The sequence below is a fragment of the Egretta garzetta genome, unplaced genomic scaffold (genome assembly GCF_000687185.1).
Source record: "Egretta garzetta isolate BGI_Z169 unplaced genomic scaffold, ASM68718v1 scaffold754, whole genome shotgun sequence".
NCBI lineage: Eukaryota > Metazoa > Chordata > Aves > Pelecaniformes > Ardeidae > Egretta > Egretta garzetta.
The window spans coordinates 555,944-576,001 of NW_009259587.1; the positions used below are offsets into that span (position 1 = coordinate 555,944).

A 20,058-nucleotide genomic window follows, 5' to 3' on the forward strand; every position below is an offset into this window, starting at 1 on the left:
TTTATTTGAGTATCTCAACCCAGCCATTAAAAAAAATAAAAGGCATCTGTGGCATTTAAACTAAACTTATTACAGGAGTTGGCAGATAAAGCCAAAGGAAACTTGATACAGTTGTTTGCATGGAAATTTCTTTCACCTCATGCTTCATTTAATTTCTGGCAAAGGTTGAACTTTCTGCACATACTTGAGCTTTCCAGTATCTGTGAGTAAATGTAATCATGCTTTCATTTTTCTTTTTCTTTCCTTTTCTTTCCGATGTAGGGATAAGGGTCCTTTTAGGTGAACAGCATGGTGGGAGCGTAGTGCTTTAGAAATAAATACATTTTTAAAAGGAAACTTGCACTGGGAGGGGTGTATTTTATTTTATTTTGAATGTAGGCTGAAGAAGAAAGAAAGAAGCAGGAGCTGGCTGCCATTCAGAAAGCCCAGAAGGAGGCAGAGCTGAAGCAAGAGGTGGAGAAGCAGAAAGAAAGCAGGCAGGTGGAAGAAATCCTGCGTCTGGAAAAAGAAATTGAAGACCTGCAGCGTGTGAAGAAGCAGCAGGAGCTGTCCTTGACAGAGGCTTCATTACAGAGGCTGCAGCAGCTTCGAGACGAGGAACTCCGGCGGCTCGAGGACGAAGCATGTCGAGCAGCCCAGGAGTTCCTGGAATCGCTGAACTTTGATGAGATCGATGAATGTGTCCGAAACATTGAGCGGTCTCTCTCTGTGGGCAACGGGTATCCTGCTGAGCTGACCGAACAGACTGGAAATGCCTGCAGTGAAAAGCCCAATTTTAACTTCAGCCAGCCATATCCTGAGGAGGAGGTAGATGAGGGCTTTGAAGCTGACGATGATGCATTTAAGGATTCGCCCAACCCAAGTGAGCATGGCCATTCTGATCAAAGGACCAGTGGCATCAGAACAAGCGATGATTCCTCAGAAGAGGATCCCTATATGAACGATACTGTGGTGCCAACAATTCCTTCTGCTCAAGTGGCGAATCCACATACTGCATGCCAGAAAACGTGTCGTGTAGACCCCCAAATTCTGTGGAACTTATTTCTCCCGATGGAGACTACGATTACGACCAAGATGATTACGAAGATGGTGCTATTACTTCTGGTAGCAGCGTGACCTTCTCTAATTCACACAGTAGCCAGTGGTCACCGGACTACCGATGCTCAGTGGGGACGTACAATAGCTCTGGAGCATACCGATTTAGCTCTGAAGGAGCTCAGTCTTCTGTAAGTATCATTGGTTTTATTATCTGATAATCGATACATGCTTTCTGATTATTTTTTTTTCCACTCCGCAGCCATAGAGTCACTGTAGCCCTTCTGACAAACGTCTGTGTCGTGTAGTTTGACTGGCTTAGCGTGTGTATGGACGTAGTTGTCTGTTGCCATCTAGATGCCACTGGGGTGAGTGCATCAGAGTTAGAGGCAGCTCGGATGCTGCTTGCAGTCCTAGGCTTATGCAAGGAGAGGGTTCCGTCTCTTTTAATGCAGAACTGCACACTCTTTGGTGAGGAGCTCAGTGCGTGGCCTTGGAGGCGATTCATAAGCAAAATTCTTCTCTGTGTGTGTTCCGAGGGGGGACGCCAGATAGCATGGTGAGGAATTGATTTCAGAAAAAAACAGGTTCAGTTACGCGTGCAGGTTGCGACAGAATGGAATAAGCTGCTCGCAGAAGTCCCTTAAATGCCAGGTGTATTTTGAGATGACTCAGAGAGCCAATTTCACGTGATGGCAAATACTAGAATTAGCAAGGCAGACAACTCATACAGAAGAGCTCTTTTTCAGTGCTGTTTACTGGGTGTGCTGTGGGCTTCACTCTGACAAATATCTTTGCAAGAATATGGTTTCCTCGTCCACTCGCAGAATACTTCTGTGCGACTGTGTGGCTGGGAAAGTGAAAAAGTATTTCAGCAACGCTGACTTACTTGGAAGGAAAGTGTTGACACTACAATATCTATCACAGTTGAGGTAATGGACACCAGTCAAAGAGCCATCACAGGTGTTGGGATAAGTTGACAATTCTTGCCTAAAAGGAGAACGCTTTTAGCTGTGTCTGTTGAGGTCTCCTTCCTGTTGCATGACTCTGGGTGCGGGTCAGGCACAGAACAGAAGTTCTGATTACTTGGGGTGAGAATGGAGAAAAGCTATTACCACAGCTTGTGGAATATGTTTATTTTCCAAGACTTCTCCAAACTGTTACCCACAGCACTTCAGTGATGGAGGGAGGTAGCGCAAGGTAGCATACCCTGGCCATGCTCTTGCAAAGGGATAACTTTCCCGAGCAGCTACAAAGCTGTTTCATAGATATTTTTTACATGACGTTAGGGCTAGCGTGTAATCAAACAGTTCAAGCTGCGACTTACTACGATGTACTCCCTCCTTTGTTAGCTGGACGAAAACCAGCAAGGAATCGTGTTCTTCTAATATATCATAAAATGTTTTAGCAGAAGACTTCTCAACCCATTTTATCCAAACTCTTTCCTGAGGGATCATTTCACCTTTATTTCCTTTCTTCTGTAGTTTGAAGACAGTGAAGAAGATTTTGACTCCAGGTTTGATACAGATGATGAGCTTTCCTACCGGAGGGATTCAGTCTATAGCTGTGTCAGCCTGCCCTACTTTCACAGCTTTCTGTACATGAAAGGTACTGGGTGAATCAGAATTTGCTAAATAGACAAAATAACCAGAAACGTTTATTATCCCTTGCACTCCAATTCCTGTAGAGTTAAGCTATTTCCTTATTTTGCAAAGGGTGACGGAAAGGTAGCTTAACTTAATGTGAGCTGCTCTCAAATTAACTTACTTGCAGTGGCTTACATCTAGCAGTGTTTTTCCCCTCTGCAAAGCAAGACGAACATTTTGGGCTGCCTCTGTTTCATTTTACATCTTTGCTGGCTCATAAACAATGGAATATCAAGCATAAATATAGCAAAATAACTCTCAAACTGTGCCAGATTTTGAGGAAAGCTGATTCCTGCTCCCAAAGCCTTGTAACACAGGCAGTGTTCCACATTGCAGACCAGTTTTACTGACCTCAGTCGACTTTCATTTTGGATCCGAAAGATGCAGAGAAGGGTGTGTGTAGCAAAGAGACTCTGAAAGAATATACACAGGAGTTCCCTGGTTAAGATTCTTGGTTTTATCTTCTGATGATTGATAGTCAACTATAATCTAGATGAACCCTTGTATGATACCCGTCACTGTAGCATAACTTCTTTTCCTGGAATAGGAACAGCAGTGTATGTGCGCGCAGCTATGTTTGTGCGAAAAATAATGCAGCCGTCACTAGCACGGCTTTTACTTTCTGGCATAATCAGCAATAAGTTTTTGCGGAATGACGGCAGTGTATTGGTTTGGTTAAGGTTTTTATGACTGTGATGTAACTACGGTGCAAGGTGTGTTGTGTACTGTAACAGAACTCACAAGAAGTTTAGACCGTATAGCCACACTTTGGTATGACTGAGCTCCCGCTGGTATGTGTACTACGCTAAGTACAGCTTTTCCAGGTTTTGTGGGTTTGAGTTGAACATTGTTACCTCCCAATAACCTGGAGAGAGGAGAGAGTTTAAAGCTAAACTTTTCTTAGATTATCATTGAGATACACTGAAAGCAGTGTTAAAGATCAGATTCTCATATGCATTAAGATTTTTTTAATAATTTGTTATTTATTATATGTATGTTATGTATAAGTGTATATATAATTTTATATATGTTACATATATGGTTTTTTATAGAGATTTATTATAATTTATAATGTAAGGGTCTTTAAATTGCCAGCAATATTGATAGCCTTAAGGATATGCAAAAATGAGATCTTTGGTTTCATGGCTCAGAGCAGACTCAGTTTAAGTACGGCATTGTTGGTCAGCATCTTCCAGCGTTGGTTTGGTCACAGCTTCTGTTTTATAATACAGTCATTTGTCTTAACTACGTATAAACCCACATCTGTCTCTCTTGCCAGGTGGCTTAATAAACACATGGAAGCGACGCTGGTGTGTCCTGAAAGATGAGACCTTCCTGTGGTTTCGTTCCAAGCAGGAAGCACTTAAGCAGGGTTGGCTTCACAAAAAGGGGGGTGGATCATCTACGCTTTCCAGAAGGAACTGGAAGAAGCGATGGTTTGTTCTCAGACAGTCCAGGTTGATGTACTTTGAAAATGACAGTGAAGAAAAGCTAAAGGGTGCCATTGATGTCCGAACAGCCAAGTAGGTTTCTATGTGTTTATATGTTAGCCACAGTTCCTCCTAAAGACTTCTTGGAGCTTAATCTGGGAAGATGTTGAGTGCCCTGCCTTCAAATTGTGTGAATACAAGAAAGAGAGAGCGTGAGATGAAGTTACTGAAATCAAGTCTTGCCCTTACTTGGCGCTCTCTTCAGTCTGCAGAGTGCTCCAGAGCTAAGCCAGCGCCAAACACTTCAGAAAACTGCTGCTGTAATGAGCCCGTCTGTGCTTTCTCCCAGACCAGAGGCCCTCCTTAGTCTCTGTAATGATTCCCAAGGCAATTTGGGGCACGTTGCCAAGTCCATAGCTGCAGGCAAACCTAGAACGGAGAGGGTGGAATTAATGGGCCCTGAATAGATTTAAGTTGGCATGGGTCAAAACTGCATCTTCTGTACGCATTTACAATTTTTTTCATATTTGAAATAATTGTGGTAGTGGTAGAAAAGTCTTTAAATGCCTATATTTATTTAAAAAAATAGAAATACTAAACTTAATAACTTACGTCTTGCTAACTAAAGTTCGTTATGGCTTAATATTCTATGCTTCCTGAAGCACATATTGAAAAAGTTTTCTAAGGGATCGTATTTTTCCTTCTAAACAGTCAGTATGCTTTATGAACTTATGGATTATCTAACTAATTAAAAAATTACAGTGTGCTAACATTAGGAGACTCATTTCTGTATGAGAGTGTACCTAAGCTTTCTTCCAAGGTAGAGAAAACCAGAAATGGCTGTAGCACCTGATTCCACTCTGCTCCTTGTAATCTGCAACTATCCATTTTATTTTGTTAATTTAACAGAGTACTTAAATGAAATGGAAAGATTAGTCTTTTCTTTGGAAGTCCTGGCTTGAGCCTGATTTCAAGCAGGACAAAGGAAATAGTTTCGGTGAGCTTCCTGGCTTGCTGTTGTAAAACCAACAGGCTGCTGGCTGTCAAGTAAATCTCTGAATAGAGACTGACATTGCCACCACAATTGTTTTTGTTGAAACTGAATTTGACTCTGTCTTGTGTACCATGGCATTTATTTAGCCTATTTTTCTACTATGTTTAAACCTTCTTTTTTTGTTGTCACCACGTTGTTTCATTGACTGTGCCCTGCAGAAGTTCTTTGCTTTAAAATTGTCAGGTAAAGTTGTTGAGCCTAACTCAAACTGTAGGTTCAATCAATGACTGTGTATAAAGCAGCTAAAAGAAAGGGTACTTGTATTTAAAGAGCTGCATGTCATGAGAAATAAGCAATAGCTTTTCTAGGTAACTTTAATATTCACTGAGTGCATTCCTAATATATCACGTGATTCACGTATTTCACCACTACATATTAGGGACCCCGTTCAAATTAAATAAATCTTAGGCTGATTCACTTAAAACACAGAACGTGGAGGTGTTCTGTTGGACGCTGTTATTGGGAGGGAAGGAAGCCAAATTAAAGAAAACAGTACAGAATTACAGCTTTTTGTTTTAAATAGCAGACAAATTGTCCTCATGAGTCTGATAAGCAGAGCTCGCATGTATCGTGTTTATAGGATAGAGTTTGATATCAGAGAATGGTATAGCTGATGAGGAAGTATAGCTAGTTAAGGAAATTAAAGGTTCGGACAAATACAGTAAAACAGCAAAAAGGAAATCAAATTGATTTCTTAAGCGTCAGGAAAACCTGATGTACTACTTAAATTACTCCTTAAAATCTTGTGCTTTGTGGTTCGCAATTGTTTAATATATGGATACTTAAATGTCCAAACTACAAATTAGAAAGATGTGACTTTTCAGCAGATGAGTGCTCAGCTTTTTCTGGAAGTCACATTTGGAATTGTCTTTATGCTGACTCACAATTCACAATACAGAATCACTAACCCAGGTTTTGTTTGCTTTTGGTTTTTAATCTTCAAGAGCTTTCTTTTTACCACTCCAAAAATTACTTGGGTATGCAGTCAGCTCAGAAATACATCCATTTGCCAAATCAGTTACTCTTGCCTCTCTTGAGGTTTGATAATGCTTTTTCTTTAGTTCTTGTTAAAACAATAACAGAATAGTCAATTTAGTATAGTGATATTCATAGTAGCTTGAATATTTGTACTGTGTGGGCAGAAAACACAACTGTAGTTTGGTGAATTAGTACTGTCTGGGAAATTACACTGCGAGTCTTGCAAATGAACCTGTTTAAGGCTGACTGCTGTTAACTTTAAACTTCAGCAGTTTGTGAGCCTTTCAGCAGAACAGAATTTTCAAAATGTTGACAAACTCTAATGCTCAATCTTGGCGTTTTCTTCTTTTCAGAGAGATTGTTGATAATACAGGCAAAGAAAACGGTATTGATCTAGTAATGAGTGATAGGACCTACCACTTAATTGCTGAGTCTCCTGAGGATGCAAGGTATGAAAATCGTCAGGCCCCTTCTTTCCTTTTTTTTCCCTTCTTCCCTTTTTTTTCCCTTCTTCCCTTTTTTTTTCCCTTTTTCCTTTTTTTTCCCTTTTCCCTTTTTTTTTTCCCCCTTTTCCCTTTTTTTTCCCCTTTTCCCTTTTTTTTTCCCCCTTTCCCTTTTTTTTTTTTCCCTTTTTAACCTCTATGCCATTTTGACTTGTGCTTGTGTCAGTAATTTGTTTGCCCACTGTCACAAAATAGTCAGGCTGTGTTAAACATGTTGCATTTAACACTTTTTCTAAAGGCCTGCTGAGAAGAAAATCTTGTGGCAGAACATTCCTGGGAAGAGTCAGGCTGCCAAGGAAAATTTGCCTAGAACTTGGCTGTTACCCATTTATGACTAGCAACTTTCTGAAAGACAGTATGTCTGTAGGGAGGCAGTCATCAGCCAGTGATGCTTCTCTTGTGTGTTACCCTGCTGTGTTTAGCTGCATAGATTAAATTAAGACCCTGTAATCTGCCTGAAATAAAGTACTGTTCTTCAGGGTTGGGATCTGTTTGCCTAAGCAGAGCCTAAAATTTTTTGAGATAGAAGTCGTAATGTGGTCACTGGATTTTAGGGTGAAGGCGTGTTCGTGAATAAGAAGAGCATGCAACAGTGTCTCCCTTTCTGCTGATTTAAAAGGGGTCTTGCTTTTCATCCTAAAGGATCCATATCAAACTGTAGGGGGAGGCTGGTAGGTGAAGAGCAAGCTTGGCTTGTCAGATCAGTTGTAGTGCATCTTTTTTTAAAAAAAAAAATAAATCCCCACACTGCAGTTCATGTGAGGTAATAGTATGCTTGCCCATAGAAATCAGGTATTTAAATAAAGTGAACTTAGTAATCAAAGCTCATTACCCACTGCCTTGCTGCCCCAAGGCCAGAATACAGGGTGCCTATGTCAACATCACTTGAGCTAGTTTTGCTCTCCTTGAAAGTTGCTTCGTGTTCTGTTCTTTTTAAAGATTTAATACCTTCCTATATCACAGGACCCCGAGTATAAATTTAGCAGTACTTGTAATTCAGAATCATTCTTCATTTTTTAGGCATCCTTAAAATTACCCTTGAAATAAGTATGAGCTTTCCAGTACTCATTCTTAAGATTCTTGTGTGATGTGAGTATATTTTAAAATGATGCCTTAGCTAAAGTCTCTTATATTAGAATTGTGTACATGCCCTAGGGACCAGTAAGAAATTATCAGCATAAAGACTTGTCTGTTGTCATGCATCTATCTCATTTTTTTTCTTAAAAATGCAGGAGGAGACACTGTACGCTGTTGTTGTGTATAGTATACATAAACACACCATCCAGATTAAATACTTTTTACCAGTGTATTTCATGTTTCTTTTTTCTCAATCATCCCAGAAAACTTTAATGAGGGAAATGTGTAAGAATTTGCAGATGGGCTTAGGTCAAAGCCTGGTTAATGTTTGTCACTGTTAAAAGTGAAGTAAAAAATTATTGGACCGTGTTGGTTCTGGATCTGCCATTGAAAAAAATAGTTTGTATGTGGGGTAGATCATGATCTGAGGCTGCTTTTTGTTCAAATGACGGGAAAAAGCAAGAGAAACCTGACACCCCTCCCCAGAAGAGGAATTACTATTTTGGTCATGGAAGTGTATTTGAGGAAAGAAGTAATGCTCCAGTGGGCAGCCGTGGCTGTGGGTTTATTCCTTTCAAATCCCTAGGCTGTCTTTTTCCCTATTCCTGGGTTCTAGGACTCAGTTGAAAACCATAGGAGGTCCTGAGAGGGAAGAAAGCAAAAGGAGAGTAAAATCTGCCTTTGTCTTCTGCGGAGTGCCATGACTAATTTATTTTTCATTGTTTACACAATGATTATGTGAAATTCTGAAAACTCTGAATTGTTCTTCAAAATCCAGTAATAAAGCATTACTAACTGTGCATATAGTAGTATGAAGTCTTCTCTTTTATTTTTAAATAGTAGATTGACTTCTAAATACATTTGCAATTCCTGTGCCCAAAAAGGGAAGCTGAATTTAATTTGTGGGAATCTTTTGGTAGATGAGGCTTAGTTTTCTTCAGCTGATGGTTCCTTCTCTTTAGATGACCCGTCCCTCATTCAAAGGGGTTTTCAGTGACCTCGTCTTACATCCAGCAAAGTAAGTTAAGCACAGCCTCTCTGTGGGTATCTCTGAGTCTTAACAGAAGAATCAGAACTAAGTATGGTCTCATCTTCTTTATTGTCAGGCACTCTAAATCTTTGCTTTACTTCATGCCTTGCATTGTTTCTAATGAAAGCATAAGCTGTTAGAATGGATTTAGGATATGGCAGCGATGATACTGTTCGACAGACTACCCAGGTTTTCTCAACCTATTTTGGCAGTTGGGTTTTCAGATACCTACATTACAGAGACCAGTTGACTTCTGAATGCTGGAGTTAAGGAGGCAACACTTCAGTGTCATAGGCATAAATTCTGTGACTATAAGCACTTGCAGAAAGGATAGCTTTGTATTTAAAGCAAGTGGGTTTGCATTTGTTTCCTCAACCTGGTGTTGGTGGTGGAGAAGCTTCTGCAGAAAAGTGAGGAGTCTGTTTCACAGGATGGGCTTTCGAGCCCTTTGAAAACTTGGCCCCAGGTGGTTTTCATTGGAATGGCAAATTCATATCTCAAAGAATGGCATTCAGGAACCTGCTGAACAGGCCAAGCTCTGCCCGCAGATTGCACGGGGATTTCTTAGGGCAGTTGAGCTATATTATATACAAGTGCCAGGAGGGTAGGGATCTCCCAGAAGCAGAAGGCGTGGTTGGACTTAAATCCTTCTGCAATTTCTGCTCGGCACTAGGGGCCGAAGCGCTGGAAAACTCTCTGCTGGTTTTCCTCTTGTGGATATATGCAAGGCTACTGGAGTGGCACCAGTTGGCTCTGGTTCAACTTCACTGGTACTTCCAGCAGCTTGATTTCCCAGTGCTTCATAGGGAACAACAAATGTAGAGGTATTTGCTTGGAGTTTTTATTCTTTTTCCCCTCTCAGTTGTGCTTCTACAGAGGAGTTGATGGATTTGGGTGGTCTGTGCAGAAGTATCACTATAAGAAACTATTACCAGTCATGCTATCAGTGCAGCAGAATTCATGATCTGAAGGTTGGGTTTCCCATTAAAGGCTTTGTGTGTAGCTAGTAATGTGTTATTTTCCAGATAAAATATGTGGAATGTGTTATAAACACTCTCTAGGCACCCAGATGTTTCAGCGTGCTTACTGCCAGTTTTTCAGAAATGCCACTTTCTGTACAAGGTATTTGCCTTTAGGAAGAAGGGTATGACATGAGCTTGGATGGGAGATCTGGAGGGGCTTATTTGTACTCAGGATTACTGGAACTGACATAAAGCCTTGCTGCTTTTCGGCATGTTGACAAAAGGAATCTTAAGCAATTTCAGAAACCTGCAGAACCTGCTAGATCTCTGCAGAACAAAGGTGAGAAAAGGCTTGTGCAGAAGCAACGTTTTACTTACACTGCTGCCTTTCTCTCCACAGCCAGTGGTTTAGTGTACTGAGTCAAGTCCATGCGTCCACTGAGCAAGAGATCCGAGAGATGCATGATGAGCAGGCAAATCCACAGAATGCTGTGGTAAGTCTAAACCCGAAGAACTTTTCAAAGCAACTGTTTTTAGAAAACAAGGAGTGCTGTGGTGGCCACAGCTTCTGCAAGTCACAACCTAGGTTTCCTTAAACGCGGTGCTAGCTGAGACACTGGCTAGAGGCTCCATGTCCTTGACCCTGTAGATATACAAGAGGAGAGTCTGATTCCTCTTCCATCATTCACTGTGATGAAAAATGAGTGTTAGTTTTGGAGGTGGTTTTTTTCTGGTCCAGTTCCCTGTCACACCACAGTGTACACTTGAGTTTGAAGTTCTGCAAAGATACGATTAATGAATAAATTAAAAACCCAAGAGTAGAAAATCTGAGATTTCTCTGGTCCTGCATTTATCATTCTGTACAACATACACTGGGAATAAATGGGATAAATTTGGAACCTAATATCAAAGAAAGGGAAATTAAAACTTCTGCTTAATGTCTTCAGAAGTTTGTTCCGAGAGGACGCCATTTATATTGGGATGGCACTTCGAGGTGAAAAATTCAAGCAGGTTTGGAAGCATAGACAAACGAGAGCAGTTTTTGAGCTGCCTCCAGCTTAACTAGGGGTAATCTTTCACTGGATCTATTTGTCTGAGTCTCTTAGTTTTCCCCTCAGCAGTTTTAATGGTCAAAAGAAACCGGTGCCCACATCTGCAGTTCATTTTGCTTGCTCCTTTCACCTGTGAGTGCTGTGAGTAACGTAATAGTAAATGTCTTCCTCGTCTTCTGGTTGGATTTTTGTTTATAGGGTACGCTTGATGTGGGACTAATTGATTCTGTCTGTGCGGCTGACAATCCAGATAGGTAAGTCAGAACCATGCCTGGTGACTTTCTTTTTCTCCTTTCTCTAGCCAAAATCAAATGCTTTATACTTCAGTCTCTATAATATTCTACTGACCAATGCATTGAAGTGATGCATTATTGCCTCCCTTTTCATAGTACTAAACACCATATGTTAAAACATGAATAGGAATGGTGGTGTTTTTTGTGGGGGCTTCACTACCTTCCCTGATGCTGCTTCATACGTGAACTGTTCAGCTACTGAAGTGATCCAAGAGTAGAAGATGACATATTTCTTTCATTTATACCGGTAATGCTCCTGAAAAGCAGCAGCTTATTTTTGAGTCCTTTAGCAATATAGTAGGCAGAAAAATTCATTTTAGCATTTTTCTGTTCAGCTTCTCATGCAAGAATGTTGCATTCTACAGGGATGAGAGTTATTTCCCAGAATAAATGTGTCTTACAGCAAAGACAACAATGCAGAATAAAAAATAACCATCAGGACATTCTTAGTTCTTGAACAAGTAACAACGTCTTGGGGGATAAAACGTAATCTGAGTTCAGGCTGTGACTCTGGTTATCAGGTTACTGGCTGTGAGGTATTATTTGTACTGTAGGAGTTCGTTCCAGTCTCCTCATTGCATGTGTGCAAAACAGCTGGGTTTAAGTTACTGGGTTGTCCTTGGCCTGCCAAGACACTGATACCACAAGTAACTGTGATTGTAAGCCCAGGTTTCCTAAAGAATACAACACAAGTGCCCAAAGCTTTCAAACTTTTAAATTAGAAAGGCATTTGTCCTGTAAGCGTTTTTCACTCAGATTTTTTTCTTTTTTTTTTTTTTTTTCAGTGATGGAAGGTTTTCCAGTTAGGAAACAAATTTGACTAATACAGGCAATAGATTATTTTTATCTTGACACGTATGAACCCTCTATTGCAAGCTCAAAAGAGAGAAGCTGAGCAGAGAGCCCTTTGAATATGTATTCAGAAAGAATTCCAAGAATGGGGTTTCTGTTACTTCCCTAAACTGGGGAGGAGGAGAGGGGAGCCTGGAAGGTTGGCTACTGTTGATCATAACCTCCCGTTTGATAGCCTGATCTACCTTGGTTTACACCTTAGCGCTCTCCTGTTTCAGTTCTTTTGCTACAGCTCATCTATAGCTTCTGTCCTGTATATCACATTATCCAGCTTTCTACAGTGCGCTTCATGTAGCTCAATCTAAAGCTGCCTCCTCTTCACACATATTAAAACACGGTCAACAGAATCCTTCTGTTCAGTTGACGTGCCCACTTGTTTCCTCATCCACCGCTCCTCCCGAGTAACACTTCAGCACCACCACAAGTGTGACCAAAATGTTGGATTCTGATCACTCCCTTACCCCCTTCTGTGGCACTGGTGAACACTGGCTGTAGGCAACTCTTAGAGAACTTTTAAGATAACTTACACACTTCTCATGTTACTTGATTTACTGCAACCTCCTTTCACAGTTTTCTAATTTTTCCTCTAATAATTTTACTTACTTTTTTCCTTACCCTGTTACCCATTTAGCTTTTACATGGGACACACTGGTTTTGGGGAATGGTGTCATATTTGGGTGAACCTCTCCATCCGCATAAACAATATTTTGATTGGTTCTAATTTTCTACCCAGTTACCTTCTTGCAAGAACTGTAAAAGGAAGGCCCGTGAGCTTCTCGTGCATGGGGTGGCCCAGACCGCATCGTTCCCACTCTCTATATCCGATACAGTTCTTAAAAACTCGGTGTTCCAGGATGAAAAAAATAGTGGTAAAGGGTTAAAGCAAGTGTTCGGAGGCTGAAAAACCTGCCTCTCTAATCCAGAGAGCCGTCAGTACAGTTCACTTGGGCTAGAGTCCTTCATGCCTCAGTGAATCCTGGTGCAGGATTGGGTAAAAGCCAGACTCTCATTAAAAATAAATTGTACTCTGCAAATTAGGTTGCACTGCATTAAAAATAAAAGAATCTGTGTTCACATGCTTCTTCGCTATAGACCTTTGTAAATTGTAGTTGGTTTTAGCTAATGTAACTACTGAAGCAGACACTCTAAATAGATCTGACCCTGAAACACAGTTCTGATTCACATCCAAAGTTGATTAAAGATCAGAGTTTTTTCTCACCATAGGTTTATCTTGAGATAGGACAAGTTGCAATTTGATGTAAATTTTCCCACCATTCAGAGCCCTAGCATTTTGGTGTGAATCCAACATAACGGAGCCTTTTCAAATGCTTAATTTTGGGGGGGTTTAGTGGTGTTGAAGTAGATGCTTTAGAGGTGGACAGTGTGTGTCTGAATAGCAGATGCAAACAATGGATGGTGTTTATGGTTATGGTGAGTGAGGTAAACAGTACGTATGTTGATTGTAAAGGCTTTTTCAAATCTTCATTTGTTTTCATAGACCCAATTCATTTGTGATCATCACTGCTAATCGTGTTCTTCACTGTAATGCTGACACTCCTGAAGAGATGCATCACTGGATAACCCTGCTCCAAAGGTCGAAGGGGGACACTAGAGTGGAGGGACAAGAATTCATTGTGAGGGGTAAGAACTGGGTGGGGCAGTAACAAAGTAATTAACGTCCCTGAAGAGGTTGTTCCCACAGTACAATCTGGGCAATATGCTATCATTGCATGGCAGTGTTGGAGCCTCATCTTTCTACAGTGGTGTTTACTCACAAATTAATACCACTGTAAATATACTCCTGCTATACCATGTAAGACAATACTGTAACGATGACAAAAGCATTTTTGTAAGTTGACAAAGTTGAAAGTTTGTAAGTTGACCGAAGTTGAAAAGATTTCATATTCATTTTATTGTATCGTTGCCATTTCATTGTTTGAGAATTTTACTCAAAGTTGTCTAATATGGGGGCTAAAGAATTCACATCGTATTTTTGTCATTGTTGAAAGTATACAATTAACTTTTAACAACCTAATTTTGTCCTTTTCTGTTCTTAACAGGATGGCTACACAAGGAAGTAAAGAACAACCCAAAGATGTCTTCACTGAAATTAAAGAAGCGTTGGTTTGTTTTGACGCACAATTCTTTGGACTACTACAAGAGTTCGGAGAAAAACGCTTTGAAATTGGGTACGCTGGTCCTGAACAGCCTCTGCTCAGTGGTCCCACCTGATGAAAAAATCTTCAAAGACACAGGTAATTGTTTGCTCTTGTTCAAATATGCTTTCAGTTGCCTTCTGTCCTACTACCTAGGTAATGCAACAAACAGTGCATAAGAACGTTTTAAATGGATTATTATGGTTGCGGTTTGATGAACAAGTCGAGTTCCTAAGTCACTGAGGCATTTTACAGGGAATTGCTGGGCAAAAAACAGAGGTAATAATGTATACAGGAGTAAATCTTGTTCTCAGCAACATTCAAGTTATTGTAGACTCACACTGCTGCTAAATTAGTGTGAACATGTATGCTTACACATCAAAGACCTGGGGAAAGACGCATGGGTAGCACTCTCCTCAGACATTATTTTATGTGCTGAGGAACTATGAGGGCTAACATTGGTGGAGCAAGTATAGGGAGATCTAGAGTAAGAGTCCAGTTTGTGCTAACCTACATACTACATGTGAGTCAGCTCCCCTGTGCATTTTCCAAACTGGTTTTCAGCTCGGAATTGGCTGTTTGCAAATGAGAAGCGACTGTTGACAGCCCTATATAATCTCACTGGGGTCACTGACACTTCAAAGAGGCTTTCGCTAGTGAAGGATGAAATACGTTTTCTCTAATTGAATCTGCTTCATAAAAAGCCTGTACAATGATGCAGAGAGAGAATTCGAACTGAAGTGCTCTTCCTGTCATAGTTGCCACGTCATTTGGTGTGACGTTAATGACTTTTTTACAGAAGAGGCAGTTCGTGCTTCATACCTGCGTGTACATGTGCTGCAGACGATGCAAGACCCTCGCATACAAAGCAAGGCTATCTCTGATTTTCCTCTTGCAGGCAGGAATGGAGAAGTAGAGCCCACAAGCCACAAGCAGCTAACAGTATTCCACAGTGTTGTCTTACGGTCACTTTTACTAAGATTACTGGATAAAATGGGAGGGTGCACAGTGGTGGTTGTACTCTGAGATTACTCCTAGGCTTTTTAAAAGGAGAGAATCTCCTTTAATACCATAGTGTATGTATTATGATACTTAATTACTCATACAACTTCTCAGTTCCTGAAAAACTGCCTAATGATCCACTCGAGGTCTGATGGGACCACAGTTGTTTTCAGATAGAAGTTGGGGTATTTTTATAGATACAGCTTCTGTGATTGATAATTTTTACTGTTGTGCTAGGTTATTGGAATGTCACTGTATACGGACGCAAACATTGTTACCGTCTCTATACAAAATTGCTTAATGAGGCGACTCGCTGGTCAAGTGCCATCCAGAATGTGATTGACACAAAAGCGCCAATTGATACTCCGACTCAGCAACTTATTCAGGATATTAAGGTAGGCAGAAACAGGAGGATGTGGGGTGCTTAAATGTTTGAAATTGGTCTATTTTTTTATGTTGGCTTTGCAATATGGTGTTAGGAAGCAGAAAAATGCAAGTTTTACTCACAGAATGACATGGACTGAAATTGCAGAACCTGAATGTATTCATTGACCTGATAAAGGAATTTCTATCTAAACAGTAAAAGAGCAAAGTATGAAGTGCAACTTGGAGGGCAAGAAGGATAACGTTTTTTTCCATGAAAACAGTAACAAGCTTTCCTGGTTTCTGTACCTTGGCATATGTTGCTATAGCAGGCAGTAGAGCACAGTGTGCAGGTTCAGGAGTTAGATCTGTTTGGCTGTGTCCACAGTGAGCAGCACACCAGGATGTGGACTAGACAGCTCCTGGGATTTTTTTCATTATGCTTCTTCCTTGTTCCGTGATAGCACAGGCTAAGCATCTCATGTCTCTGCGTGGTGAGAAACATACTCGATTAATGCTTACTGCTTTATGGTCCTGTTGGAGACACTGCATGCATAGCCAGAGAATGTATTATTTCTGGAGATGTTGCTAATCTGCTTTCAGGAGAGGGGATGATGATTCTCAGAAGAGACCAAAAAAAAAACCAGACAAAAAAAGATACCAAGTCCTAAATTCCAAGACTATGAAGGCTGTTCTTCAGAGCAGTAGAAATATGTGGAAGTTCAGGATTGATAGAAGACAGTGGTCACACATCTGTCAAGCTTGGCCTAGGAAAGAACGGTATTTAGATGTCAGGTGCAGCAGGTTTACAGCAGCCGGTTTTCTGGACTATTTTGTTATGGTAGCTCCTGTAGATTCTTACAGAAAAAGCCAATTAGTTATGCTGGAGAAATATTTTTAAATAAAAATTGAATACAGATGCCTTAATTCCAGTTATGAAATACTGGATTAAAACTGACTGTAAAATGAAATAAAAACACACTTCAAAAAATTTCATGAAACTTCATTTTTGTCTCCTGCAGCTCTGCGGTGCTTTGTTTTTTACTGCACAGATAAAGTTAGCTTATGCAAGGCCTGAGCTTAGCAGATATTGAGCATTCATGGCCCGCAGAGTGCTGTGGGAGCCACAGTACCCACAGCTGGATTTAGCAGCAAATAGTGTTGGTAACACTGGCGACAAATTTTTTCACAGCCAACCTAAAGGCACAAAGCAGTGCGTTATTGTTAATGCTGGACCCCAAATCCTTTTTTTTTCTTACCCCAACAGGAAAACTGCCTGAATGCTGATGTGGTTGAACAGATTTATAAGAGAAACCCTATTCTCCGTTACACTCACCATCCATTGCACTCGCCATTACTGCCACTGCCGTACGGGGACATCAATCTGAACTGTAAGTGTTTCAGTCATAGAAACACTTTTCCTCGTGAAAGACTAAACCAGAGGATGGGAGTTTTTAGTCAACAGGCTATAGTGCAGTAATGGTAGGCAAAACGTATTTTTTTATACAAATAGGCGTTTCCCTGTTCTCTCTCGGGAGGTAGAGAGTAGCAGTTTGTCTAGCGTAGAGCCATGGGCTTGTGCTGCTCCTGCATGGGCGTTACAGAAGGAGAGGTCGCTATTGCTGCTTCAGTACAAGTTCGCTGCCCTCGCCAATGCAATTAAGACCACCCAGTTTGAAAAACCTAGCACTGAAATAAGCAACTAAACCAAATTCATTTTAGTTTCCTTGAATCATACTCTCCTTCTCAAAGTATTGTTGCTTCCTACTTCCTGAGGGGAGCTGCAGCAGCCACAACTTCCAATTAACAACAAATGTAAGTTTCATCAGTTGTGATGGGAAGCATTATTTATGTGAAACAAGATTTGAGTGGACCTTACTCTTAAAAAGTAATGGGTCATTTACTCCTGAAACAGGTGTAATCATGTCTCTTAATAGCCTCAGCTCGATCACTGACTTAGAGGTCTATTTTGAATGAATGGTTCAGAGTTATCGATGGTGGTGAATTCGGTGTCCTTAAGTGGATTTGCTTACCTTATTTTGCAACTGCATATTAAACAAGGTATGACTCAGATCAGAAGCTTCATCCTTGGAAGGAGGGTGGGAGGTCACAGTTGATTAAAAGCCAAAGTATTTCAGGTAAGACTTCCCAGTATCTCAAGTGATATCCTTCTGCTCGAGTGACAAGGAAAAGGAAAATCCTAAGAGAAACCTTTTCCTTCTCTTCCTCCTCCTCCTCCTCCTGCACAGCGGCAGGGCACGGTTCTGATCTTCTCGGGACATGAGCTGGGTGTCCCATGGCAGGAGTGCAGCACAGTTGCTCTCTGTGCCCCCCGGGCAGGAACGGCTAGCTCCTGCTGAGGCAGAAGCCTTGCCAAAGTCTTCCCATGCTAACTGAGGCTTCGCAGATGGACCAATGCTCAATTACTGCCTTGACTTGCAGCTGAGTTCTGGCTATTTTCTATAATAGCATAATGTCAGGTTAGAAACCTCATATTCATAGGAGACGTCTGTACTGTTTTGTGCTTTGATGGTTAGTACGCCAAACTGATTCAGACATCAGAGCAATCTCTTCCATCTCTTGAGCCCCAGAACTGCATGGTGCTTTCAAGTAGACTGTGAAAGCTGTCGGCCCACGCTGAATAACCTGTAGTACAAAAACAACCACCACCTTTTCCAGCACTCAAAAAGAAGGTTGCAGTTGCATGGCAATGGTTTAGTTTAGCAGTATTGTTTGGGTTTAATTGAAATGCAACTGCCATAGACAAAAGTGATGCCATGTTATTTTTGTCACTTTCCATAACACAGTCACGCTTTACCTCACTTATGATCTGATTAGTTTTTCACTTTCTTGTGACAGCGAAAAGTGATAGACACTTCAGCAGTGTGGATTGCTCTGGAAGGAAGATTCTCCATCAAAAAAAACGATCAAGCAAGATACGCGTTTTATGTTACATTGTCAGAAAATGTCAGGATGGGATTTCATTAAATTCAGATCAAATCTCAGTAGCAAAATAGCTCATAAAATGAGTTGGCATCATACATTTGAAATAGAAAAAATCCACTCTAATATCCTGCATAATAAGGGTGACAGAATAGCATTAAGCAATTCCTATGTTAAGCCTGAGTGCTCTCTCTTTCATATCTCAGTCTAAGCACCTTTCTTGCTGTTTTTCTTTCGTAGTGCTGCAAGACAAAGGCTACACAACTCTGCAGGATGAAGCCATCAAGATATTTAATTCTTTACAGCAGCTGGAGTCTATGTCTGACCCCATCCCTATAATCCAAGGTATCCTCCAAACAGGACATGATCTACGACCTCTTCGAGATGAGCTCTACTGTCAGCTCATCAAGCAGACCAATAAAGTGCCTAACCCTGGGAGCGTGGGGAACCTCTATAGTTGGCAAATACTCACCTGCATGAGTTGCACATTTCTGCCGAGTCGCAGCATCCTCAAATATCTCAAGTTCCATCTCAAAAGGTGAGAAGCTTTCAACTACTGGAGCAAGAAAAGAAGTTTCTTCGCTCACTGTTTTCTTCCCCACCACTTGTAACAGTCTTGCAGTGAGACTTGAAGATGCATTCACTTTGTGAACTGGTTATGCCAAACAATGAATCTAAAAAAAAGTGGTGCAAGAAAAGCGTGTATTGGTTGATCTAGGTGGAATTACTCTCATTTGAAGAATCAAGCAAAATCCCGCTAAACTGAATGCATAAGTTTTTAACATTGACTAACGCAGGGGCTTTCTGTGATTGTCTAAAGTTGCTTAAATGACTTGCAGCCAGTACCCCCCGGCCCCATTCTCAACTGTCCAACCTGTTAAAAATTCTTCATCCTGCTTACTTTAGTTTTATCGTGCACATAAAAGAACAGTAGAATGTTTACACATGTGTTTGAGGTAGAAATGTCTGTTTGCAAATCTAGTTTTAAGATATGAGTGACGATTAAAAAAAAAATAAATCCTTTTTGACAGTTCAGGACTAACCAGAATGCAGAGTTACTCTGGCTGTGGTGCAGCAGAAGAATGCAAAGAGCGTGTCAGTGGGAAACTTAGTCCACTAGCAGCTACAAACTGTTCTCAGTAATTTAAAAGTCATGTCTGTGTTTGTGCTAGAGCATGGACTTTGCAAATCACTTTCCTAATTGTAATTATTTTATAAATATTTGTAAAAAGCTTCTGTTGAAGATACACCTTTCAACCAAAGTAAGATTAGTAAAACACATCAGTTACTTTCTGTGACTGTTCAAATGAAAAAATCCAACATTGATTCACTTTCTCAATTTAACTCAGCTAATAAACTGGTCTCCCAGTTAAAAAAACTGCAGCTGATACAACATGTGTAGGTTGGTTTCAATATTACAGATGCATAGTCATCTTACAGCCTTGCTGTAATCCTGCAGTAATCTTTTTATGCTTTGTAGATCATGAAGCACTGTGCTTGGTATCTCTAAAATGCCAGTATTTTACCACTGGAAATATTAAAGAAACACTCTGTGCTGAAAGCTGCCTGGATTCAACAGTTTTCAGTAATTCCAAGTTGAGTTCATTGAAGTTATTAGCGAATACTCCTAATACTAACTGCTGAACAGTAAGGTCTAGAGAAAATCTTTAAGAAAAGCAGGA

General features: G+C 40.6%; 1 protein-coding gene across 1 annotated transcript in view; it reads left to right on the forward strand.

Moving 5' to 3' along the window:
* The window catches only part of MYO10 (myosin X), a 96,617-nt gene that overhangs the window by 69,412 nt on the left and 7,147 nt on the right, over positions 1-20,058 (forward strand). Inside the window, 12 exon segments of the mRNA XM_035893426.1 lie at positions 379-967; positions 970-1,226; positions 2,520-2,643; positions 3,961-4,204; positions 6,497-6,592; positions 10,116-10,209; positions 10,966-11,021; positions 13,411-13,553; positions 13,973-14,167; positions 15,308-15,465; positions 16,701-16,824; positions 18,617-18,914. Coding sequence (XP_035749319.1) covers positions 379-967; positions 970-1,226; positions 2,520-2,643; positions 3,961-4,204; positions 6,497-6,592; positions 10,116-10,209; positions 10,966-11,021; positions 13,411-13,553; positions 13,973-14,167; positions 15,308-15,465; positions 16,701-16,824; positions 18,617-18,914 — 2,378 coding nt within the window.